The sequence below is a fragment of the Accipiter gentilis genome, chromosome 16, assembly GCF_929443795.1.
Source record: "Accipiter gentilis chromosome 16, bAccGen1.1, whole genome shotgun sequence".
Lineage (NCBI taxonomy): Eukaryota > Metazoa > Chordata > Aves > Accipitriformes > Accipitridae > Astur > Astur gentilis.
In genome coordinates, this window is record NC_064895.1 from 13,439,265 (window position 1) to 13,467,187 (window position 27,923).

General features: G+C 38.8%; 1 protein-coding gene across 3 annotated transcripts in view; it reads right to left on the minus strand.

The window, feature by feature from the left end:
* The window catches only part of KIDINS220 (kinase D interacting substrate 220), an 86,388-nt gene extending 63,455 nt beyond the window's left edge, over nucleotides 1–22,933 (minus strand). For all 3 annotated transcript variants that reach the window (XM_049818750.1, XM_049818748.1, XM_049818747.1), the window contains exons 1-9: nucleotides 22,801–22,933; nucleotides 15,441–15,588; nucleotides 9,440–9,538; nucleotides 7,923–8,021; nucleotides 6,280–6,378; nucleotides 5,181–5,282; nucleotides 4,613–4,711; nucleotides 2,894–3,091; nucleotides 751–849 (exon numbers count right to left, since the gene is read on the minus strand). In XM_049818750.1, coding sequence (XP_049674707.1) covers nucleotides 751–849; nucleotides 2,894–3,091; nucleotides 4,613–4,711; nucleotides 5,181–5,282; nucleotides 6,280–6,378; nucleotides 7,923–8,021; nucleotides 9,440–9,538; nucleotides 15,441–15,548 — 903 coding nt within the window. In that variant the 5' untranslated portion in view covers nucleotides 15,549–15,588; nucleotides 22,801–22,933. The remainder of the gene's footprint in view (nucleotides 1–750; nucleotides 850–2,893; nucleotides 3,092–4,612; nucleotides 4,712–5,180; nucleotides 5,283–6,279; nucleotides 6,379–7,922; nucleotides 8,022–9,439; nucleotides 9,539–15,440; nucleotides 15,589–22,800) is intronic.
* Between the last annotated feature and the right edge of the window lie 4,990 nt (nucleotides 22,934–27,923).

Sequence of the window (27,923 nt, forward strand, 5' to 3'; positions counted from 1 at the left end):
GGTTAGAGGAAGAGATCCAAACACTACTTTTCCCCCAAACTAAAAGCTTCTTGGCTTCTCAAAAAGGCTCTACATCAATAGCAGGCACTGAATCTTTGCAGCTCTTGGTGACTAGTTAGTTTCGTGTTGAAACTCGGCAGAACATATGCACCTGCAAGCAGAGTGATTTGAATAGCTTCAAGCAAAAGAAAGCAAGTTGAATGTAACAATAAAAAGTACCATGCTGAGTAAGAGAGCTTTTGGTAGAAAATATGGAAATCACTGACAACAACACTGCTTAACACAAGAAAGGAAGTTAGTGAAGGAGACAAGAACCAACCGAGCATAGTGACAGAACTGCACTGACAACAGATATAATCTAAGGTGTATCATTTTTTAATATATTGTTATTTAAAATATTAAGCATTAAAATAATAATACTAAGGGATTTTTAAAGTATCTCCTTATTTTAAATCTATTAAGTAGTGCAGATAAAGTGAGTTCAATTTAAATCTTTTGCTTTTCAACCATTATACAAATTAACTGAAAAAAAATGCTGCTTAAGTCATTACAATTACACATGTCTTGTATCTTAAAATCTACACAGCAACTTGACATATTTTTAATGTGTTTGATGGGAATCTGAGTTTCCTACAGAGTAGACTGAGCAAGATTTTAAAGCCCTGGTTTTAGAAACACGGTATAATTGTTTGGTATTCGAATTCACATCCTATTTAAGAACTACTCTAACATTTACACTGTTGTACTTACCTGACCTCTGATATCTATATCAGCATATTTATGGAGCAGGGCCCTCACAATTTCAACATGACCTCCTCTAACAGCCCCAATCAGCACCGTATCTCCACTCTAGAAAAATTGTGAAAGAAAATTGAAGATGAATTAATACTATTTAACAAAAAGAAATGTAACACAGAATAAATTACAGCCTCAAAATATACATTATGCCTATTTACATCAAGAAATCTGCACTCATTTTAAAGATACAAAAAATAGTTCTATCTCTGCAAAAAACAGCTATATAGGAAAAAAAATTCTGGACTTTTTTTTTTTTTTTTTTTGCAAAGGGATGAAATATTATATATTTATGGCCAAACACCCCCAAAATAGGTCCATCTTAAACTACTCTCCTGAAAAATAACAGCACAAATTAAAATTAATAACAAATATGAAAAAATCCAGCTGTTCTCTATGTTCATAGGAAGACCAACCACTCACAGTAATAACCTCTTTACAATCAGACAAGAATGTTGGCTGTCTCCTTTAGATGTTTCACAGCTGACAAAAGATCTTCAAGAATTTTCAAGAATTTTATCCCTTTTTTTATGCAGATTTGACTGCTATCCTGTTTCTATAAACTACACTGTTACAAAGAAAAGAAGCAAAACACTGATTTTATCTCAAATTGATCAAAAGAAAAAACATTTTGCTTTGGTAAACGGAGTTGCACATAGGTAAAACAAAGTTACAATTCTGCTTAAGGCGTCTGATTTTAACACACGTAAGAATATGTTGAAATGTCAGAAAATGAAATCCTGAAACTACCTAATATTTCTTTTATGATAAAACAGGAAATATAAATAAAAGCATAGCTAAATCACAGCTGCGGAACTCAGTTAGAAATCTCAGTAGTAGTAGATCCCCTATCAATCACAGCCATTACAAACCTGGCTGCAAACCAAGAAATTTTCCTTATCAAAACCTACTCTAGCATCTGAAACTAAGACTACTTCATTGTTTGATGTATTTTTGGATTACAGTCAGCTGTACTGGAAGCTGTAATTTATCCTTCCTAAAGGCACAGGAATACAGACAGTTGTAGAATTTTGTGACAGAAGAGGTGGGAAGGGAGATTGCAACGTATTTTCTTACATATTTGAAGTTTTGCTTTGATACATGCCTCAGATCAAATTTGTTGTCACATGCAACACTGCAGCTCAGTACATAACCATCTAAGAAATGCACTAAGCTGACAGCTGAAATATAGGAAAATACATCCAAAAATCCTTTTAAAATCATGAGGCAAATAGTAGGAGGTTTTCCTCTCTTCTCTAGAGCCCCAAGCAGTTTAATTTAGGTATTGGGAATTCAGCCTCAAAACCATATTACTGTTCTGAACTAAAACACTGAACTTGACAGAGGCACCTAAGTTTAGGTATCTAACCACCTACAGCCCCAAGGGTGCAGTGCTTGGCCTGCCTCTGGCACTTCAAAAAAACCTGACTATCAAGAGGACACTGCAGAAAATCCAAGGCACCTATATAAGAAACCAAATAAATCCCTGAGTGGCTAGCAAGCGGATTCATGCTCTGGTCACTGCCTGTGCTACATGCCTCTACTGAACAATGCATCGCAGCTCAGGTACACAGCACACCTTTCAACAGTTACATTTACATGTCAACCCAGAGCTGGTGTCTTCCTCTAATATATGCAAGTTTCCTACAAAAAAGTTTCATTGTAAGAGATAAAGGTAGATGCTGAATGAAATATATTCTTTTTTATAATATCCATTGTTTTACAATGTTAACAGTACTACCACACATATTAAAGCACAAAAACCCCACCCCAAACCTGCAAGTTAGTTCAGTATTAGTCTTATATTACACGTACGACAAATATACAACCATAAATCATTTCCACGCCCTGTGGAAACTCACAATTCAAGAATCTCAAAGAAAAAGAGTAGTTTCTGTACTTTATGCTTTACCTACACATAGCAACATTTGCCACTTAACAGGCTTGTAAAATAGCAATACATAAAAATACCCCTAGATGGCAGAAAAATTAGAAAGCCAGAAAAATCATGTACCCACAAATTTGCGTACACTGGTATTTAAATATACATTATTATTACATATTTATAAAACCACAATTATGATGAATATTTACTCACTCTATCAGGAATGTTCACATAAGTTCCAGCGTCAAGAAGATCCTGCACAATTTCAGTATGTCCCTCCTTTGATGCAATCATCAAAGCTGTATTTCCATCTTTATCTGTTAAGTTTACATTTGGGTTCCTTTTCAGTATTTCTTTTACTGAGTCAGTATAGCCACCCTTCACTGCTACAATAAGTGCAGTCATAGAATTCTTTAAACAGAAACAACAGATTTTATTGTACAGTGGATATAGAAATCCTCATTATATCAGCAGTTTAAATAACAAAAGAACACTCACTGACCTTACTTTCTTAACCACCCAAATGTTACTTCAGTTTTACATTTTAAAGTGCACCTGCTATGCTTTTCTAAAAAAAGAAATAAACTACGTACTATAGGAGAGAACACTTCAAATGGAAGCAGTATAGCTCAGATCAGTTTATTCTAACTCCTGAATGTCACATGCACAGTAAAATAATTTTCTTGTCATATGGGAACATATTATTATCAGAGCACCCAGGTCTGCCAATACTGCTCACAAAGAACTTCAGAAATAATTATATGAATACCAACATTTGTCCTAATTTTCCACTTTTACTGACTTTTTTTTTAAATTTTGACAAGCATTTTAAGTGTCTTATATAACAAGAAAATTAAAATCTGTTTGTCCTGGTTTCAGCTGGGGTAGAGTTAATTTTCTTTCTAGTAGCTGGTATAGTGTTATGTTTTGCATTTAGTATGAGAACAATGTTGATAACACACTGATGTTTTCAGGTGTTGCCAAGCAGTGTTTAGACTAAGTCAGGGATTTTTCAGCTTCTGATGCCCAGCCAGCAAGAAGGCTGGAGGGGCACAAGAAGCTGGGAGGGGACACAGCCAGGACAGCTGACCCAAACTGGCCAAAGGGGTATTCCATACCATGTGACGTCATGTCCAGTATATAAACTGGGGGGAGTTGGATTTGGGGGGGATCGCTGCTCAGGAACTAACTGGGCATCGGTTGGCAAGTGGTGAGCAATTATACTGTGCATCACTTGTTTTGTATATTCCAATCCTTTTTTTATTATTGTCATTTTAGTATTGTTATTACTATCATTATTAGTTTCTTCCTTTCTGTTCTATTAAACTTTCTTACCTCAACCTATGAGTTTTACTTTTTCTCCAATTTTCTCCCCCATCCCACTGGGAGGGGGGAGGGGAAGCAAGTGAGCAGCTGCGTGGTGCTTAGTTGCTGACTGGTGTTAAACCACAACACTGTTTTATTTAAAAACAATATGCAGCTGAAAACCTCTAAAAAATTTCCAACTTCTGAAAAGGCACAACAGCCATTATTATTTTCAAAAGATGCTTTGTGTTTAATTTACTTTTCAAATAGCACTGAGAAATAAGTTGTTTAACATACCAGGCTTGGGTACAGAATTAATTTTAACAGCATTAACCTTCAGAGAACAGTAACCTAAATTCATTTTATGTTTATTAAAATTTACATTTGACATAATGTGTCAACTGTCAATACGACTCCCTAGTTACATAATATTTTTATTAAAAGGCACAAAGAAGTTTAAATAATCCTTACATGTAGTTTGCAAATAAATGGAAAGTAATGTACTCCAATGTCAACATTTCATCTTGTTTCATGCATTTTTTGGTATTTGTATTATAAAACAGGACACACAGATGTATGTATCCACACACACCTTATCACTGGAAAAAGAACGTTTTTTTTACTTACAGCTCCTTCTTGATCAACATCAGCTCCCATCTGCAGCAAGTATTTCACACACTCCAAATGACCCTTCCTCGCTGCCCAAACCAGTGGGGTGGTTCCATACTGCAAAAACATTTATAACATTTTATCGTATTGTTCTCTGTATTTAGTATCCCCTACAATCTAGTATTCATCATATACTTTATTACTTAGGTTTTTACAAAGATACAATGTGGTCTTGTGAATTAACACAAGCATCTGAAAAGCCATTTTAACTTTTTCTTTGTAAATGATAGCTGTAAGAATTATTTTTCTATGCAACCTATGATAGCAAGGTTTCCAATAGCATAGAAAACAGAAGTATGCTCCACTGAAATAAATGTTCACAATCACCTTCAGCATACTACAGAAAAACCTCTTGCAAGTATAATGACTTACTCTAGCACACTAACACAAATCTCATGGGCAAAATATAACAGCAGGTGTTTTTCCGATCAAAAACTCCTAGATTTTTATTTCTTTAATAAAACTTACTTTTACAAAAAATGTATCAAGCATTAAAGAAATTAAATATTTTATTAATATAACTTACTTTGTCAGAGCAGTTCACTTTAGCTCCATGTTGCAGTAAGAGATGTACTATATCTGAGTGGCCCCGTCCTGCTGCCCAAATAATTGGATAAACACTGTATTGCTTAGAATAAAAAAACAAACAAACAAAACAAAAAAAAACACCACACCATATGAAGTAAAATCAGTCTTAATTATTTTTCATGAACACTATTGATCATAATGCTCCAAAAGAAAATAAACCCATAGAAGAAGGAATATACAGAAATAAATCTAACTACATATCAGTAACTATTGCCTGGTACATTGTCCAGATGATATCTAGCAAGACATCTCCTGTTCTGAATCAATTTTGGTTTATAACTCCATAAACAAGGTTTAAAAATTCACATCCTCACCTTAATATAAACAATTACTACGTAAGAGAGAAGCAACAGATAGCTATGCAGCATCAGGACTGCAGATCAGTCATGTCATGCATGCAGAAGCTGCATATGCAAACCAGATGAAATCAACAATCAGAAAAGGTAAGTCACTAGTGTTCTTTCTTGATTGTTCACTGTTGCCTCAAACACCAGAGAGCCAACAGTATAAACAAATTGTTGACTCAAGTTTCAACATGTCTATACTTTTAAAGAAAATGCTTATAAAATGAAATAAATCTCAAAACTTAGTTTTTTAATTCTCTTCTCTCTCACATGTATTGTACATATTAATCTAACCCATTTGGTAACTATTATGAAACAATTATTGCTTTGAAATTGCACACATTAGTTACTCCATTAACTTCTACTGGAACAGAAAAATGACAATTGTTATACAAGTAGCATTAGATTATACAAGTAGCATTAGATACACTACTTATCTTTTCTATTATTTCCTCTCCTGCTAATTTGAACCTTATTAAGAGCTATACACTCATTTGCTTTAATTAAAAAAAATTAATTAAAAAAAACAGTGGCTGTCATACAGATTATTAAAGCAATCCCTTTCTACATAAATTATAGTGATTAATATTATATTGCAAAGAATGCAAAATGTTTAATCAAGATAATAAGATGAGGATACAAGTCAGGACTTCAAACATTTGGGAAGAAGGGGCATCTAAGACTAAAACTTACCATTCCTGTGATGTTTGGATTTGCTCCTTTCTCAAGCAGCAGTTTAGCTACTTCTGTACGGCCTTTATATGATGCCCACATCAGGGCAGTCCATCCTCCCTGGCAAGCACAATTCAAAGAAATGTAAAAACTGAAAAATACTCTTTAGAAACCTAGTTAATGACTTTTATTTCATTTTGTATTGGTCCTAAGACTATTTTGCAAGTCCAAAACATAGTAAGGGTTGACTACACAACCTTCTAATCCTACTTATGTAGGATAAATAATAAGCACACTTATGAAAGTACTAATTTCCTGCTGTATGCAAAACTTGGGAGACTATCATGTCCTGAATGTTCCTGAATTTGCTGTAAACACTCAATTCAGACTTCAAGTGCATACAAATCCGATCACTGGACAAACAAACCAAAAAGAAAGCACTATCTTAAAACAGAAGTCTAGAATCCAAATCAATTAACATGGAGGGTTTACTTTTGATCTGTGTAACAGACAGCTGCACTTCATAAAGGAACTATGTAATGATTTGCTTCTTCACTAAAAAGAAGCAAATCCTGTGTCCTTTTAAGGGAGTAATAAGAACAATTCATTTCAAACTGCATTGGTGTGTTCATTTCAGTTTGTAAACCAGGAGACAACAAGGTTTCGCTACCTAAGGCATTTGACAGGTCAGGTAACCAAAACTAATTTAAAAATAACAGTATGCCCCTGATAACTCTAAGCACAATTTTTATTTGTTTCTTCGTAATACACTTTGGGGGAGGTAAAATATCCCTCTCAGACTGACACAGGCCTAGAAATCAACCACTGGCCATGTAGATGTATTTAACATTACACTTGCGAAAAAGCTAGATTAGTAGGACGTGGCAAGATGCCTCAGCCTTCAGACAGAGTGGAACTTCAATTAAAGGAAGCACTTGAATTCTCCCCTATTGGTTTTCCATACTCTAATTTAAGCAGAACAAAATCAGCCCTTGCAGGTACCCAATTCCCTCTTCAGTCAATGGAGACAAGTCTATACCTCTTCAGAACCATCTAACCTCCTAATCACGTAAGTAACTTCTGTAATTCTTTAGGTGGACTGAACTATAGCACCCACCTTCCCATACAAAAAATCTGGCAAGATGAATGAAAACAAATTCCAGGATATTGAGAATAAAGACTGCTATATAAATAATCACAGTTGTCCAGAGAAAAAGTAAATACAGACAGGTAACTTCTGGGAAAAGATAACATTTATTTTACCAGAATACTTTAAAAAAATGCCACCACCACAAAAAAAAACAACCCCACAACAAAAACCACCCCAACAAAAAAAAAAACAACCCACAAAACCCAACACCCCCCCCAAAACCCCATCCACACAAAACACACCCAAAAATCAAATGGTTCTTCAGTTTAGCTTTTTTCCAAAGCAAATTAAAAGGAAAAAAGCAGCCCTAGAAAAGAAGTTGCCTTTTTAATACTAAAGCAACTATTTTACAGCTGTAAAAACAATATTTAAATATATAGTCTTTTCCATTTTAACAGCACTGAGTACTTAAGAATAAAAGATCTTTGATCTGTTTTACAGAACTGAAAATCTCCAACTCCCAAAATTGTTCTTCTTACTAAAAACTATTTTATTTTTACACTACAACACGCACCAAATCCCGATGCTCCAAACTGACATTACAATTGAGTAGCTCTGCTACAATAGCTGCATGCCCTTCTTTAGCTGCTGAAATAAGAGCTGTCCAGTTATCCTAGAAAAAGGAAAAATCATTTTTAAGTGATATTCGATATTTCAATATAATTACCTTGTTTTTCAAGTGTTTAACCCACAACTGGAAATGCACAACCAATTAAAAAAGCTGTCCGGGGGGGAGGGGGGGGGGGGGGTAAAGAAGATTAAACTCATAGACTACCTGCCAGTTATACACATGAAAATACAGACCAACAACTACTCCAGATCTCCCTACCAATATCCATCACTCTCCACTCCTCAGTTCACTGCAGGTTAACTTCTTAAAAATTTTATGGAGGAAGGAACACGTACAAAAGATTAGACCATGAGGTCAACACATTGAGAACTGCTGGGTGGGGACAAGATGGCAACCAAGACCACAGAAAATGGTGGTGGTCTGTCTCCACATACAGTGGGTGACAGCACCCAAGAGGCTAATATGCAGGGGAATTTGGAACACAGCTTCTTAGATTCGTGATCATTTCAGGAAATAGATTTCCTCTTGCACTACACTTATCTTCCATCCAGTGCTCAAAACATGTCCGGGTGTGGACTACTGTTTTGTGTGCTATACACATATAAATATAGCAACAGTTTATATGGTAACTGTTCTTATATGTACAGGAACTCTTAACACTTAGAGCGAATGTAATAAAATGTCTCAAAAAATACTTTTTTTTTTTTTTAAAATGACAGGTTTCACACCAGACCTTTCCTGGATGTCAACACTGCTACAGTTAAACTAAGTGCAGAAGAAAACACACAAGCAACATCCTTTTCCTCTTTATCACTCTTCACTGGAATATACAGACCTTTCAAAACTTTTTTGACACCACCTCTGTCCTATTCACCCTTTCTGGGCATTGTTCACCTAGGGTCAACCTCTTCTGCAAAGGCAGGAAGACAATTCCTAAATTCGAAACCCTTCTCTGCCACTCTTCTGGCTTCCACCTGATATAATCCTTTAACCTAAATTCTCTCTCAGTATTTATTGAGAAACACCAAAGCCAAGCAAGAAAAAAAAATAAAAAAAAAAAATCCTGACATACCACAACATCACTGAGATAAGCAAAAATCACTTGGACCTCATCTCTGATGCTATATTTCTCTATTCTGCCTATCTTTTCATGTCAACTACTACCAATCCTATTATTATAGCTTTCTAGTACTAATTTCCCCAAAGAAACAGCAGCAGTATTTAGCAAGACCCTCAGACATTTAAAACACCTTAAATAACCCTATTCTTTATGAAGAATCAAATCACAGGAATACAGAACCAAGCGATTTTGGATAAATTTCTCTTATATGTCATCATATTCGACCTTTTTTTTTCTTCCATCCCCTCAACATTAACCTAAATTTCTTTTCTTTGCCTGCCTTTTGAAACAACTTCTTCCTCTACTGTTAGGTACCATCACATAAAGCATTAATACTTACTGCATCTTCCAAGTTGCAATTAGCTCCCTTCTTGAGAAGCTCCTGCACAATTTCTAAATTGCCTTGCTCAGCAGCCAACATGAGTGGAGTCTGGCCATTCTGAAATCAAAATGATAGGAAAAGTGATGCATTGGGAAGTGATGCAAATGATACACATACACCGACAATAAAAGGCCAAAAACTACAGAGGAACATTGTTTCCAGTTTTTAATTGCCAGTGAGAAGGACTGGTTTTCAAACCACGCAGTAAACTTGCAATAAAAATGGAGAACATGATATTAAACCCTGTCCCATAAGAGATAAAAAAACCCAAACCAAACAAAAAACCCCCAAACATTTCAGACATTAAAAATGGCTACCAAAAAAAAGGTACATTGTTAAATATCTTTCTTTCTGAATGATTTGTCCACTGAAGACATCTCTAATACAGCCTGTTACATCTTGAAGTAACTCAGTCACATTGTTTAGAAATTAATAAATCAATCAATCTAGCCCAGGAACCAAAATGGCCATTAAAACGTGCACACTCATTCAGAGTAACAGTAAGATTTATTGCTGAAGTCTTGGGAAAAAGTCAAGTTATACACCACACTTTCATCTGACAGTGTACCAAATACAGCCATCATTCCTGTCCCGTGCAACACAGGTTCTTAACAGACAGCCTCATCTCAGGGAAGATAAAAGACAGAAAAGCTGGTTTATTTGCCTTCAAGGATGTTTTAAAAGTCAGTTACAATCTGTCACCCTTCCATCGGCCTACTTCTGTGTCAGCAAACTTCTGGGATACAACTACTCTGCATGATGAACAGTAAAACATAGTAAATTTGACAGTAAATTTGTTAATTTCAACAAGCTTAATAAATGAATTCCTGATGTCTCTTCTGTCTTTTCTCTGTATCATATAGAAAACTCAAGTTATCTAGTCTAAATAATGCAAAAGCTACATTAGGAGTTATATACCAGCAATTTCCCTGAAAAGAATAAAAATCAATGCACAATCAGAATAGAGTAAGATCACTAATCTTCATTAGTAGAATGGTTAATTGTAAGATTAATAAAAATATTTGATGCATCCTTTCTGCTCTTTATGTTAAAAAAAAAACCCTAAAAAAAACAACACAGAAATGCACTGATTCTTTCAAAAAAGCTTTCTGATCCTTCAGCTATTCCCTAACTAGTCTTCACAGAATCCTCCCTGTGACATTATGGATAACCAATGGTATTACTCATGACAGTATATAATGTAATCTCTAACAGTGCAACTTTTTACAGGGAGAAATTTTGCTCTCATGTAAGTTTATGTTGTTATAACTACATGTTGTATACATTCAAACTGATACCTTTGCTTTTAGTTTCTAAAGTATATTTTCTATCAACAAGCAGTAGTATTTTCGTCTGGTCATAAAAAAAATTAAAAATGTTCAAAAAAAAATCAAAAGAAACGAAAATACTACTTTCTGCAAGAGAACAGCTCTCTCTGGAGGACAGAACACCCATAACTTTTGCTCTTTAAGATGAGTTCTTTATATGCAAGTTAATATTTTGGGAATGCACATGCCAAGTGATTTGGGAAATCACGCCTCACCAATCTGACTGCCTTCTGTGATGACATCACTGGCTCAGTGGATGAAGAGCTGAGACACTGTTTATCCCATCTCTAGCAAGGATTTAGACAGTCTTCCCACAACATCCACACAGACAAACTAATGAAGTACAGACTAGATAAATGGACAGTGAGGTGAACTGAAACTGGCTGCACTGCTGGGCTCAGAGGGTTGTGATCAGCAGCACAACGTCCAGCTGGAGGCCAGTCACTAGTGCAGTACCACAGAGGGGTCAATACTGGGGTCCTGTTTAACCCCTTCGTTACGGACCTTGGCAATGGGACAGAGTGAACCCTCAGCACCTTCGCAGCCGATAAAAAGTTGGGAAGAGTGGCTGATGCACCAGATGCTTGTGCTGACATCCAGAGGGACCTCGACAGGCTGGAGAAATGGGCCAACAGGAACCCCATTGTACTGAGTGTAGGTGTCCAGGTTTTGGTATCGGGGAGCTACAAGGGATCTCTGTGAAGAGAAGCTGGGACTGCCCTGTGCCAGACACAGCCAATTCCAGCTTGCCCCAAACAACCCGCCTCAGGACACAGGACTAGATAATCTACAGAGGTCCCTTCCAAGCAGTGCTTTAGCAAGACATACAAAAATCCCTATTTTAGCATGAGCATTCTTCTTACCTCCTTCTGAACAGTCACTATTGTTATCACTGTGATCACCTTCCACAGGCAGATAACACAAACCAAACAAAAGTATCTCTGGGCAAGAGGAGGTTGTGGATAGGAAAATTAACCCTGTGTGTAGAAAGTGTCATACAGTTGTAGACTGGCTCTAGTATTCTTACATGTAAAACTTTTTTATATGGGTACTGAAAACATCCTTCCCTCTTTGCTAGGAGATTCTCAAATATAGGTTCAATGTTTTAGCAAATCATGAAGATTTCACCAACACAGAAACAAAAGATAATTACTATGCCTGTGACATCCAGATTCTCAAAAGTTGCCAAAAAGTCTAGACACTCCACAACAATTAAATGCACATATTTCTCACAAGCATGTCAAGTACTGTATATCTGTACAACACAGCTAAGTCTAAATATTGGAAAATCCAAATTATAAAGGGGCACACCTGTATCTCTTTAGGAAATCATTCAGTGGTGTTGGCTTACAGATTAGCTCTCTCTTGCAGTCCATAAGAGAACAGAAGATTCAGAATTGAAGATGCAAAAGGTACTTCAGTATCAACAGCAGAAGAGCAGAAAGAAAGGCACATCAAAAGGAAACTGGAGGCTGTTAGGATCGAAGTGTATCATACAAGGCAAGCATCTATCATTAGCTGTTAAGTAATCAAGGTATCTGGTATGAGAGAGAATGTGCACAGGGGAAAGGACGTGCAGGGAAAAGGCAGAGAGACTGAGACTCGCTCCACTTAACTGAAACTGCTGGTGTTAATCTAACAAAACCATCCATACACAAACTGACTGGAACATCCCAGTTTTTCTGGCAACTGATCACAGTCAAGACATGAAGCATTGGTAAAAATGTGCATGATCCTACCATTGGACAAGTCACTGCAGCCTGGGAGGTCCTGGCACTAGCAATTCTCAGCTTACCAGCAATGTTTCTAGACCTACTCCACTGGCACTCCCATTTTGGTATTTTGTTTTTACCCAAGAAGAAAAGACATCTTGGCAGGTCCAAAACTGGAAACAGAATTGCACTCAATGCCACTGAATTCCAATAAAGAGCTAGCAGTTGAAAAAAACTCATATCATTTATACGTACGAACAGCTCCCACCCCGCACCCTCATAGGTTTAAAACTGATGCAAACCATACATGGCTCCAGAAATTACCTTCTCCTATGCAATATATGAGAAGACTGAAAAAATTAGGTATCAGGGAAATGATCTCTGCAAAAAAGACAGTTACTGAAACCCAGGAGTGCACTTAGTCCCATCAAGAAGACAAGAAAAATTTACAAAAGAAGGTGAAAGCAGTGACACTGTTGGTAAAGTCAACACAGACTATCCATCTGATTTTGGCCACATTGTTGAGAGGAATTCCCAGCAGAGGGAACAGACTATTCCTCTTCTCACATACACAGCATGCCAGGTGGTGAGATTCATGTGTACGCTCTGAAAGTTAAAAATTCTCCCATCTCAACTACCTCAGCATACATGCATACACAGCATGAAATGAACGTGCTGACAATAAAACTGTCCAGACCTAATAACTACAATAAAGCTAAATTCTGTACATTCTTTTCACATTTGCATGATGCTTTTTGGTTTAGAGTAATACATGCAACTTCTTTCCAAAAATATTATTTCCATCTTATACAGGTTTAAAAAAAAATGCAACAGTACATGCATTTTCCAAGACTTACTTAAAAAAAAAAAAAAAAAAAAAAGGTATGAATTGGAAAGCCAGTCTTCCATACACTACAAGGTGAGTAAAAAAACTGCCTGGGCTGTCAGACTCAATGGGTAATGGTCAACTGTTCACTGTAACTGGTGCCCAGGTGGGAGGGTTTGATTTGGGGCTAACATTGTAGCCTCTTCATCAACACCCACAACCATGAAACAGAAAGCCCTCTCGAAAATTTATGGACTGCCCCAAGCTACAGAGAGCAGCTGACACACCAGAGGGCAGGAATGCCTTTCAGAGGAAATTCAACAGGCTGGAGAAATGGGCTGCCAACCCCTCTGCAGTTCAACAAAAGCAAATGCAAAGACTGGAACGGACAGACCCCAGGCAACAGTATTGGCTAGGGACTGCCTGCCTGGGGAGCCATGCTGCAGAAATGGGCATGGGGTCCCGATGGACGAGAAGGGCATGAGTCAGCAGTGTGCCCCTGCAGCAACGAAGGCAAATCAAATACTGGGCTGCATTAAGAAGAGCACAGCTAGCCCTCTACTCAACACTGGTTGAGGTTGAATCCAGAATACAATGCCCCATTTTGGGCTCCCAACAGCGAGACTCCCAACAGCAGAGATCAACAAACTGCGGAGTCCAGCTATAGGGTCACTCAGACGGTTACGAGACTGGAGCGCAAGACATGCAAGCAGAAACTAAGCGCTGGATTTGTTCAGTCTGGAAGACAGAAGAGTAAGGGGGCATCAACATCAGTCTTACGTTACCTAGACAGAAGGGGAATCTTAGAAGACAAAGGAAGATTCTTCTCATAGACATACAACAAGAAGAGAAGAAGCAACAGTCACAAGATGCAGCAAAGGATATTCCAGTAAAACATAAGGAAAATAGTTTTAAACGAAGAGTGATTAAGCACTGAAGCACTGCCCAGAGAGGCTGCAGGTTCTCTATCCTTTTGAGGACTTTCAAATTTTGCTTGTTAAGTCCCAGCCTGATGTAACAATGAAGTTAGTCCTGCAATTAGGAGGAGATTGAATCCGATGACTTCCAGAGGTCCTCTCTACCCTGAATTTTGCTATGAATCTGACTCTCTACATAAGTCGACAAGGTTCCAGTTCTACAACACTATTTAGGAAATCAGAACTAAAATAAAAATTGATGATACAAGCTGTACAGCCAGATAAAACAAAAGTCCAGACGCTTACAAACCAGAAAATCTACTACGGAAGTTGAAATAAATTAGTCAAATAATCTAAACTTATTTGTAAAACATACAGAAGACTCAATAGTGCATCAAGATAACCTGAATATTAAACATTGTGCAAAACAATATAAACAGTCACTAGCAACAGACATTTGCATGAATCAAACCTCCCAAGAAACTCTCAGGTATTTTTAGGACATTATAATGAAACCACAGCACATTCACTTAAATTGCTGGCGGTGATATGCTCAAATCAGACAACAAAGCAGAAGCTAACAATTACCACGCTATCCCAGGATTCCAAACAATCCACATTTGAACTCCCTACTATGTATCAAGATTTCCTGTGTAATCCTGGTAGTCATTTAATCCTCCTGATTACATCTAGACTTACTTTTTGGATACATATCTTTTCACCCAGATGAGCATCTACTTGGAGTTAATTACAATACACCCGCCTATTTGGATCGTGTAACAAAGTTTCTCTTGCCTGGAAACCAGGATGTGGGGGAAGAGTTTTTCTCATCCCAAGTTTCACCCCAAAATGGACAGGGCAGGAATGCACATGCAGCTGGGTATGTGAACTAAGAAACAATTCCTAGCCACAGAAATACAGGTATAATCTCCACTCGCAAAGTAAGGACGGAGCCGCATTTTCCAGCTCAGAAGAACACAGAAAACAAATACAATGAAAGACGCTGAGGTGCTGACAGGAACTGAATACTGTGTGTTCAGTCTGTGCACTGGTAAGCAATCACTTGAAAATAAAACTGAAATTTGTACATTAAATAACCAGTGTGATCTCACTAATTATTCATTCTGTAACTAATAAGCTGCAATATGAAACTGACCTTTCAGAAAATCATCTTACCTCATTTCTCTCATCTACATCCCTGCATTTCTCAAGAAGCGCTTTCAGAGCAGGAACATTTCCTTCTTCTACGTAGGTCAACAGACTCTGACTCATCAGACTTGCCATCTTCGCACCGTATTTAAAATGCTTCTATAAAAAAGCTTATCTGTGTTTCAGGAAAGGAAAAAAAAAGCAAATCATAAGTAAAAGCTATGGGAGTTAACTCTGACATTAGAAAGCATGAATTGTACATGCCAGCAAATTATTGGTTGGGTACAAATACCTACCCTTCTCCTCAACAAAATGCTGTGGAGGCATATGCATTGAAATGTACTACATTTCAATGAAAAGTCAATTGCTTAGTATTTCTAGTTCTTAGAAAATTACAGAAATTATTCTAATTTTTAGGTACTGCCTAAATATGTATTTTAAATGGAATGCATAGTAGTCTTTCATTTGCATAATTTTTTCTGTATATATAGGAATACCTGTATATGTTACATACTTTAGATATGCTAGTTATTTACAATATAGCCCTTATCCTTTATGTACATAAGCAGAACATTGAGACTATTCAGCATTATGAAATACAGTGATAATATCTAAATTGCAGCCATATTGAACTCTGAGAAACACCATTTATTAAATCAGTTATCACCGACTTTATCCAGACATGCCTGCATGTGATGGCACCTTGTTAACTTGCCAGTCAAACTTAACATAGCTTCTGTTGACTGATTGTATGTTTTTAACCTCTAATATGCAAGACAGGAAAGGTTTTTCTTGGTTAAGGCAGACCATTAAGAACTATTTAAGACTTCCTAAAAGGCTGTGGGCTAGTAAGTTCAGAGAACCAGTAGTATTACTGCACCAAATTTATACGCATACAGCTCCAGAAGCTGAATTATTCATTGCACCTAAATTAAGTTTCACTGGATGCAGAACAAGTCATGGGGTTAAATGCAAGACTCCATCCACCCATCACCTTTCTCCTCACCAGATGACATGATTGTTCTCTCTCTGGGTTTTTCTTCCATGATAGTGGTGTAACAACAGGGTTAAAACTCAGGCTTAGTGTTAGCTAAAGCCTACTGGTTAGGCTATTCTCTACCATGCAGAAGCCAAAGACCAGTGGCTTTCCCAGGCAAATGTTCTCAATTTTATTCTCACATAAAGGCAGCCAGTTAATTTTTCTGCACTCCCAACTGAAATGGAACATTAGCCAAAAAGAGACAAGAAGAAGCCAGCAGGAACTTCACTACACTTAGTGCAAGGAAGTTAATTTAGAGATTTATATCAAACAATCTAGCCCTGCTATTAAATTGCTTAGGCAGACTGTAACAGTATCACACCATCCTTTCTCCTTTAACAAGTAAATATATAGAGAAACACCCTGTTGTCAGGATGTTAGACACAATCTGAGCTCTCCTGTAGCACCACAGGCATCAGATAACCCACATACAAATATGCTTTGTTCATAAAAATGTCAGCAAAGAAGTCAACACGCCCAGTTGAGTGAAGATGACAGCAGCTCTGGATACATGTAGAAGAACCTAAGCATACACAAATATCTAGTGACAAAAGAAACTATAAGCTACATATATTATAGGTATGCAAGCAGAAGAACGCAAGAAGGAGAAGAGAGGAAAAGGAGGGACTGTGATTCCCACTGTTACATTTGGGCTTAAAATCCAGGTTGCAGTTTAAGGGACAAATTCCAAAGAGGTTTTAGGCATCTAACTCTCCATAGTGCAAATGGCCACATACCATGTAAACATACACAAATCAAATTGTGTCATTCAGACATTATTTAAACCCAAAACCTAAAATCAGTTAAAAAAACCCTTAGATTTGACATACAAAGCACAGCAACAGTTTTACTAGGCATGGCACAAATAGCCAGTCTCTCCCACAAGAAAGTTAGAAATAAAATAAGAACACAAAAGGTCTGTCATGTTTACCATACAGTTAAAGTACCATCGTGCAAAGTGGGGTGAGCAGTGCTGTCATATAATTGTCTTCATTTAGGAGGAAGAGCTAAATGAGAGGTTGCAAACTTAAAAACAACCTAAACCACACCAAAAATGAAAGGTTGAAAAGAAACAGTGATTGTAGTGACTCAGTGCCCAGACACAGGCTCCTGCTGCCATTTCAGATACAAAAATACCAGAAAAGTCACCATCTTGCCTGGCATCCAGCTGCCAGTCCAGACCAGCCACCTCCCTTATGGCCTGCGCCAGTATCTTACAGCCCTATGCAGATGTCTTGAATAGTCTCAGGCACCTAAAATGATGTTAGATATTCACTTGCAGGCACCTAAATTCCTCCCATCATTTTTTACATATTTTGACAGAAATTCATGAAACATGACTTGCCGCTAGCTCCACTGCTACCACAGACATTTTCTGATTTCCCTATCGCAGGGGATAGGAGCTTCTCAGGGTCGCAGCTTCTCTCCTGTAGTTTTATCTTAAATCCCTAAACTATCTTCCATACCAAGCACTAAATTGAAAACTATATTAAAAATCCTCAGCAAAACATGACTACAATGTCTCCCAAGTGAATTATACTCTGCAGTTGCTATCAAAATTCACCAATTAATTATTAGCTAGCGTGAAAAGGAAAAAAAGTATTCAGCATTGCTTCCTCCTCAAAGTAAGATTCTTCCCTTGATGTTCCCTACTGATGTATTTCAAAAAGGCAAAAGCAGCCCTGCTGCGCTGTAGATAAGTATCCTGCTTCAGAAATCATTACTTGAACTCCCAGGTATCGAGACAGCACAGCTTCTGCCTTAATGTAGATCTGAATCCTTGCAGGCAACTTAAACCTTTGACTAACAGCAAAATACCTGATGCTAAAGAACGCATCCAGAGCTGCATTTACAAACCCCATGTCAATGTTACTTTTTTAAAATGAAAAAAGCTTTGTAGGGGTGAACTATCTCCAAGTTTGTCACCTACACTACACTGTCACATAATATCCCTTTCTTAGAATTAATAATGGTCTATTTTATAAAAACAAAACCAAGTATTGTAATTATGAATTTTATATCCTCATGCTTTCATTTGCCACTTTTCAGGCAAGCTTCTTAGAGCATACAAAAGATTAAGATCACTGGAGGGCTTTAGGAAAGCACTGTTTAGGGAGTCAGCAACAGAAATTTCCATTTAAAATTCAACCTGAATTCACCAGGCTAATCTATTTATTAGTATTCTTCTCATCCTTAAACAAACCCAGAAAAAAACCCAGTAAACATGTCTGAAATTAGGCTGAAGTTCATTCATGATATTTTCACTCATGACAGCAACTTAATATAAACTGAGCACAACCACAGTGCATCTTTTTATTAAACAAGACTTATGTTATTATGCTATGAAAATTAAGCACTGTACTCAAAGTCCATGTGGGTGCTGGACACTAAGGTGTGATTTCTTCCAATGCTTAAGATTTCTTTTAAATTACCACAAATGCATTGAAGCAAGACTCTGAGGTACAGTCTTGAGCTAGATAAGTAACTCTATTCTGGCCGCTCCAATGGCAAAAGCTCCTGAAATATATATTCATACGCTTTTCAAAACAAACAAGCTTACAACAACAAAAAAAAAAACCTCAATGGCTCATCCTTTACCAAAATAAAGGAGAACAACTTAATCCCTGCCAAATTTCATACATCTAGTGTAAAACTAGTACCATTCAAGAACATCTAATACATATATGGTCCTCAATTGCTCAATTAACAGTACTCTTTGTTCACAGCAGAAGTATTTTCACCATCTGTAACAACACCAGGAGCCCATTTGGAAGTTGATCCCCTTTCAACAAGGATTAATGCCGTTACTTTTTCTCCCACCAAAGCAAGCCAATTCCCAGCCCATGAACAAGCTCTTCATTCACAATCCAAACTTCCAAGCTTAGAAATCTCACAATGCCCTTGGGCTGCAAATCCTGGTAATTTATAAGACTAACAACGCACCAAGAAGGATGAAAAGATATAAGAGCACAAATGCTCACGTGAAGGCAATGTTTGCACAAGGATTAACCTGTTTTTTTAAGGCGCTCACATCCTAGCTGAAGCAGATGTTATCACTGTTTTGGAAAGACGGCAAAAATTTGCTGATTTACAAAAATTTAGTTTCTCTCAACTGCACCAATACTGACTGCAGAGATCCTGATAACTCAAATCTGCAAATATTTAATGTACCCTCAGAATCTCATACGGTTTCTAACTTGATCAAAAAAATATCACTACACACAAAATTTTCCAAATATCACCATCTTTTTCATTGTTCTCCCCCATTTTTTTATCATTCTCCCCCATTTTTTTTTAATTCTGTGAGCTATGATCATTTATGAATAAATATCAAAATTTATATCAACAAACACTAGTATTATTGAGAATACTTTCTTTTCTCGTTTTGTTTTCAATAGGTAAAGATCGTAGTGACTTACATAAAATTCATACTTTTCATCATACGATGAAAAAAAATTGTCACCTTCTTATTAACATGTTTCCTTCTATTTCCAGGTACAAAAGCTACCTTCCCAACATGCAATACTGTAGTAGATCTTTCAGTTAACAGTAAAAGAAAATAATTACAGTGCTGCTGAAATCTGGGCATGTACAAATCAGATATAGAAACATGCAGTACTGTGCCCTTAAGAACTGGTAATGCCATCCTTCCAAATTAAAATTTAAAGAACCGTGGAATACAGACGAATTGTACATATAAAATTTGTTACAAAAGACTAACATAAGTCAACTTCATATTCTCACACATTTTTATATTTTATGATGGCATGAAAAATGAAAAACAAGTTGGAACATCACCTTTACTCATGCTGCAGAGAATCTTGCTGACACAAGTATTACCCACCCCTTATGACACCTTATTGTAATTACTTGCTAAATAGAAATACTTCATAAACATTAAGAGATCATAAGCTGGGCATCACATGAAGCGGTAAATATTTTTAACTATTCTTTCTATAGGAACTGAGTTAACCAGGATTCTGTTTAAAGAAAAGATTTTCAAAACAGTTGAAGCAAGCCTCTAAAACATTAATTTCTGGTATTCAGAGGCAGAAGGAAATAACAAATCTAAGTTTTCATAAGTGGTCTACCCCCACACCTCTTCTCCAACACCTAAAGTTCCAGTATGACTAATGACTTCATACTGATTTTCAGCTTTTCCTTATTTATCTGTGAACATTTATTCTACTTCTCTTAGCCACACTCCTGTTAACCAGATGAGAAACATTTTAATAGACTACCTTATTTTTTCATTACTTTATATCAAAGAACAAATAGTATAACTAAAAAACATTGAAAGACACAAAAGGATAACTAAGATAGAAAAACAGACATTATTATTTTGAAACTCATAACAAACAGAACTAAAAAGTTTACACAAAAAGAGATCCCTATGGTTGTAACCATTATTACAGTACACTGTAAGAGTTAGGGAAAACTGGAGACACGCAAGTCATTCTTTTCCATCTTAGGCACTCAAGACAACAGCCACTTCCAAATTTTGTAGTGAGGAGATTTTTATTTTTTTTAAATAAAACAATTGAGACTAGAGATTACATCCAAAATACCAGAAAGATGCAAACACATACTTAAACAAAAAGTCACCATTGTCATCTGATAGCAACTATCAGATATATCTATGTTCTACCCTGGTTAAAAAGATCAGTTAAAAGAAAGGTTTTGTGAAGTAACTGGCAGTGAGATTTATCAGAGAAAGTAGTCTGCCTTTAAGACTGAATTTAAGTGTGGTCAATGAACAAAAAAGTATTGCTAAGCACATCTGAATTCCAAGAGAAAATTCCACTCCTATAAAAATACAAAACACTTAGACCTACAAAATACTATTTCAGGTATCAAATACTTTAAATGAAAGAAAGTAAACAGAAACAGGTATCAATATTAAGCTTTTTTAAAAAATCACACCAACCAATAGAAATAAATTCTGTCAAAACCTGTATGAAACACACAAAAGTTCAGTGAGAAATTCTACAATATCATCTTACGCTATCTCATAAAGCCAAGGCATTTCTCTGTATCATAAGATCAAGGGTTTGTTAGTCCCAGCCACAAGATCTATGACAAAATCTAACTTGGGAGTATTTTCACTTAAGGAAAAAGTCGGTTGTGATGATGATTTCCTTGTTAAAAAGATTTTAAAACTAATATGGGCATGTTTCAGAAGCTGTGGTCACAGAGGACTTCAGGTAGATTTGGATTTCTTGGTAACTAAGTTACTTTAAATAACCACCACTGCAGAACAAAGGTCTAGTCAATAGACAAACACGTGCGTTTTCTTATGCATTCTGACATGATAAAAAAACTCCTTTAAATCCTTCCATATCTTTATTACTTGACAAGGGGGTGGAAGGAGCATCAGATAATTACTCTTGTGATTCAAACACTTTTCCAGCAAAAAACGTATTACTCCAGCATGAATCCTTTGTCAAAAGTTACAGATGGGAATGCACTTGCCCCAACGAATTTTTCAGCATATATGAGAAGTAGCAAAGCCCCGTCCTTAAGGGATTTTGCTATTCAAGCTCAACTTCTTCAGTGGTGCCCAGTGACAGGGCCAGAAGCAAAGGGCACAAACTGGAGCACAGGAGGTGCCGTCAGAACATCAGAAAACACGTTGTTACTGTGAGGGCGACCCAGCGCTGGCACAGGTTGCCCAGGGAGGCTGTGGAGTCTCCATCTTTAGAGATGCACAAAAGCCGCCCGGACGCGGTCCTGAGCAGCCAGCTGCGGGCGGCCCGGCTTGAGCAGGGGTCTGGACCAGATGACCTGCCAAGCTCCCTCCCAACCTCAACCGTTCCGCGATTCTTCACCTCGGAAATCAGACGCCACACTCTCCTGACAGGTCGAGCTCCTATCTCTCTTTCCGAGTCAAGCAAAGGAGAGAAAAACGGTACAGGCAGCTCCCCCACACCCGGGGCGGAGCTGACAGCGACACCCGGCTGTGCCTGCGGCAGCCCACGGGCCGTTTTATCTCCGGTACGATGTCCCCGCCGACCACAAAGAGGGCCCCGGCCGCCCGTCGCACACAGCGCTGCCGGAGCCCCAGGGTCTGGCCAGGGCGGAGCGGCCAGGGCGGAGCGGCCCGGGCGCCGCCGCTGCTCCGGGCTCCGCGGCCCTCCGGTCCGGTCCGGTCCGGGACCCCGCCAGCCCACCGCGACCGTTAGTCCCCCTACCCAACGAGCCCCCTGCGGCCCCGCCGCTGCCGGGCGGGGGCGGCGAGGAGGGTCCCCGCTACGCCCTTTGTTTGTCAGCGGGGAGCGCCCCCTCCCCCGCGCCCTTCCGCGCCCGGCCCGCGCTCTCCCCGCTCCCCGCCTTCCTCTCGCCACTCACCCCACGGCCGGCGGGACTCGGCCCCTGCGGGCGGCTCCCCGCGCCCAGCCGGAAACCGACAGGGAGGCAGCGGCCCCCAGCGATCCTCACTCCCTACCGTCGGCGGCCGCCATCTTACCTCCCTCTGCCCTCCTCCCCCCCGCCCTTCACCGGGCTGGTCACGTGGGCTGCGGGGCGGCACTGCCCGCTGCCCTAAGGGAGGGCGGCTGCTGCCCGGCGCCGCAGCCTCGGGAGAGGTGGCCCGCGGGCGGCGGGAGCCGCGCGTCGACCAGCCCGCGGGATGGGCGGCCTAATAACCATGTACCGGCAGCTAATAACGGGGACCCAAAACCAAAAAAAAGCCTGCCCGGGAGCCCCGACCGGCAGGGAGTCACCGCGCTCTGCGGCGTCCCCACCGGCCGAGCGGTAGCGGCTGACGGGGCTCAGGCGGGGCCCGGCTCCGCTCCCCTCAGGATGGGTAGCCCTGGGAGAGCTGGAGCACAGTGACCGCCTTAGCATTCCCCCCGGGGCTGCTCTTCGAAAGAAAAGGGATTAAAAAAAATAAAATTGTTAACAATTGCCGTCTGGTAGATGAGCCGAGGAAAGCGTGGTTTTCAAACGGAAGGTGAGGACTGCCAGTGGTAGATACAGGAGAGGAAAAAAACCCCTCACCTCACCACACCACAAACTTTGAGATTCACCAGCTTCTCCCAGCCCTCCCCCACAGCCCAGATGCCCGAGCAGCTTTGCGGGTATTTTGAAAACCCACCTCACAGCCTGGGCCGGGGTGTGTGTGGCTGTGGCTTTCTGCTGCCATTTCCAACACGTTTTACAGTTCTTCAGTCTGTACTTGCTGTGATGATAAAACGCATCCTGTGACTGTAAAAGGTCACTTTCATCTTCAGCCTCATCCAAATCCATGATAACAGATGCATCTGCATTTAATTCATTTGGACAACTAGATGAGATTATCTCCAATGACTACAGCAATAACACCTCCCCAAGAGATGACGGAACCTTGCTTAAACTTGGGATGGCAGCAAAGGGTGGCAACGAACCAGCAAGGGAAAGGAGTACAGCCCCCATATTCCTGCTTATCTGTGAGGTTACGGATTCCCAAGGGTCAAAGCAGTGATTTAAAATCTTTACAACACTGAGATCTTCCATCTCTCTAAAGAGCCATCACTGTTAGCTTCTTGAAGAAACATCTGGCAGCACTTCCTGTATGTCCCAAATAATTATATTATCACTCACCAGAAAGTGAATACTTACAACCAGGTCGTGGGCTACAAGTGCTTTTGCTCACTTTTTTAAGCATGGTTTCTCCTATTACCTTAAGAATTTCTTCACACCCAGATAAAATAAACAACTTCCTTACAAGCACAGAAGTTGACAATACAAGGCAAAAGAGCAAACTTTGAGGATCAAAAGCTAAATCCACTTAGATCTTGCATCAAAACACTGATTCAGCTGAAAAAAAAACCACAAGAGAAAGTAAGGACATAAAGGACAATCTTCTTATTTATGCAATAGAAGTGCAACGTGAACAGATGGAGGATGAATGAATCCCTGCAGTTACTGCTGGGCTGAAACGTGCTCACTCTGTGCTACCTGAATGTATACACAGGGGCCACTGCTAAAGGATGAGCAGTCCTGATGTTTCAAGCATCCATATAATCTTATGTACGCAAGAGAAATAACAGCCTGACAATGGATTTTCAAACATTTTCAAAATATTACTCTTTTTTCAGAGTTTATACTAAGATGTACATTAATCTCTCACTTCATGATCTCCTCATCACCCAAATCCTTATTCCAGTACCATAGTGTTTCCACCCATCAGGTGTTAGCTGTCTTCTCACACTGCAGCTACAAATTTATCAGGCAGAGCCAGTAGCAACTTCCCTCCTGTGTACAAAGGAACTGTACACACACCGGGAATACACAGGCAGGGAAGGCAGAGTTTTCTGTATGGTTCTTCACCTTCTTCCGCTTTTGCTACAGATCGGTCCAACTCCTGACACCCTTGTGCTCTTCTACTTGCAGCCTACACCTACAATAGGAACAACGCTTTCCCACCAGTGATTAATTCACATAGGCAATGAAACACGGTTCCACCGAAGGGTTGAAACTGGAATCTAATAGAGTTATGATTTCACACAAAGCAGTCCACTTCTCATCAAACACTTTTTAAAATAATCTCTTAACCTTTGTCCCCCCAAACTTTTGTCATATTATTAATATAATAATATAGTTTAAGTGACACTTTGAGCAAAAATTTTCCAGAGTCTGTATAGAAATACTTGATTTTTATGTTTTTTAAAAAGGTAATACATGATGTTTGTAAACTGCTGCATTAGAGCATATAATCTGACAAAATAAAAAATTTCTTCCAAGCAATTTTCTTTTCTCTTTCCAGCTTTTCCATCTCCCACAGGGTTTCACAGAATCACAGAATGGTTGAGGTTAGAAGGGACCTCTGGAGGTCCCTTCTTTACATCAAGGGCACATTGCTGGCTCATGTTCAATTTGGTGACCACCAGAACCTCTACGTCCTTCTCTGCAAAACTGCCTTCCAGCTGGGTTGACCCTTGTTGACCCTCATGAGGTTCCCATCAGCCTATTTCTCCAGCCTGCTGAGGTCCCTCTGGGTACCCTCATGACCCTCTGACATAGCAGCCACTCCTCCCAGTTTGGTGTCATCTGCACACTTGCTGAGGGTATACTCTGCCCCATCATCCAGATCATTAACAAGCATGTTAAAGAGGATCAGACCCAGTATCAAACCCTGGGGTACACAGCTATAGTTACTGGCCTCCAGCTTCATTTTGTGCCACTGATCACCATCCTCTGGTGCTGGCCGTTCAGCCAGTTTTCAATCTGCATCGCTGTCAGCTCATCCAGCCCATACACCAACAGGTTCTCTATGAGGATCTTATAGGTTACAGTGTCAAAAGCCTTACTGAAGTCCAGGCAGACAATATCCACTGCTCTCCCCTTGTCTACCAAGACAGTCATTTCATCATAGAAGTTTATCAAGTTGGTCAAGCATGACTTCCCCTCAGTGAATCCATGCTGACTATTTCCAATCACCTTCTTGTCCTTCAAGTGCTTGGAAATTGTCCCCAAGATTAGTTGATATTCAATGCTCCAAAATAGTGGATAAAATTTAGCAAGACTCACAAAAAAACAGCCAAATGAAAAAAACATTAAGTGCATTTTTGAAGTAATTCTTATCCTTTTTGTTTGTCTCCCTCATAATAGATGTATGTTTTTTAATCTTTTAATTTTTAAACAACTGGACTGTCGCAGTAACCAAGCTTGCCTCAGGCACAAAATTGCCCCAATATTTCAGATTTCAACATCTACCCAGTAAAGATATAAATTAAAAATTATTGTTGTGCTTTAATTATTAAGCAGCTTATTATTCTGATTATAATTACCATAGCACTTAAAACTGGTTTTTTTTTTTCCTTCCTCTCATTTCCTCAACTTTAATTGATCAAAATCATGGCCATGTAATATGCATATTTTTGCCACCTGACAAAAGCATTAATATGGGAAGAGGCTGTTATGGGGTAGAGTACATGGGCAGCCATGTTACTCATGGTGTAACAACCTAAATGGTAAAGTAGGCAATGGAGGGCAAACCAGGAGGATTTGACACAAACACCACCATATTTCAAACAAAAGGAAAGCTGGCATGGAATTCTCCCCCATGAAATAAGTTATTAATTATCAGTCAAGTAATTTAGGTATCCCATCAGGAAATCACTGGGAAAACATTGCTTTAAGCATGTGTAATACACAAGTGTTTTGGTTTTTATCTCGTGCTTGATTTATATTTGAATGTGTTTCTTGTGACAGCAGAATAAAAGTGTGGAGAGGCCTTTTACTGTCATAGTTTAGTTTGTAAAGATAATGAGTAACCCCCACAGAGAAATAACTCTCTTGCTACTATGAATGGCCATCCTAGGAAGATCTGTAAGATGTACTGGTAAACTGTGCTGAGGGTACAGGTCTCCAACTCTAATGTAGTTAAGTAGGTTGAAGACATCTTCCCCTAGAACTATTTCTGTATTCTATGCCGAAACATCCTGCATGTTATCAGGAAGTTACTCACATGGAATTAAGTTAATTATAGGCACAGGAAAATATCTGCTGGCTCCGGGAAGTTCTTAATCAGGACTCTTTCTATTCAGTACCTTGAAAGAGCAGTTAAAAATTTCCATCATATGAATAATCATATTCACCAACAAGTCTTAGTGGCCTAAAGTAGTAGCAGAAAGCTGTGTTTTATCTTAATCTGTTCAAATGAGCTTTTCACTAAATGCAGTAGTAAATGTTTAGTTCATGAAGATACTTTTCATACTCCTGACCAACTCCATTGTGAATGCATATTTGAGAAGGCAATTTCCACTGCAGTCTCTAACTTCTGGTTGAAATGACAGAAATCACCGGAGCTTCTAAAATTGCATCTGTAAGTCCTTTATGTTGAAATGGCAAGTATTTTTATCTCCCACAACACAGCTTGCTAAAAAAGAATGCTAAACTTACAAGGATTAAAAATATCATTACTATGGTAGGGCCTTCCAAGAGACCAACACACATTCCAGTACTCCTCTAGGGTGAGACAACTTGCAGAAACAGATCTTTGTGAGGATGTCTTCACAAACTTACATTGGCTTTACAAGGTTTGTACTGAAGCAGAATTAATACCTGATCAAGAGAAGAGAGAACCAAGATTCAGTATGAGACAGGAAGTGATGGAAACAGCCCTTATTTAGTAGTGACATGTAATATCCCTTCTTTTCCGTAACAACCTAAACACACATGGTGAAGAACCTGTAGGTCAAGGAGTCTCAGCCTGCTTTAACGTACTGTAACCAGCCAACAGAAACTATCACAGTGGAGTGAGTCCCAGTAGTCCAGTTTCAAAAAGCAAAAAAATGCACATGCATGGTACACATTTAGTCCTGCTCCTTTGGAATCATCAATTAAAGCAGCAGCTTGTTCAAAACACTGATTTTGATTTGTTAGTTATGAGGTTTTCATTTCTCAAGCTAAAAATAGCTGAGTTGTCATATTCAGAAGCAGTGCACAAGGCAACAACATGCTTTGAGGCGGAGATTTTAAAGTTGTGT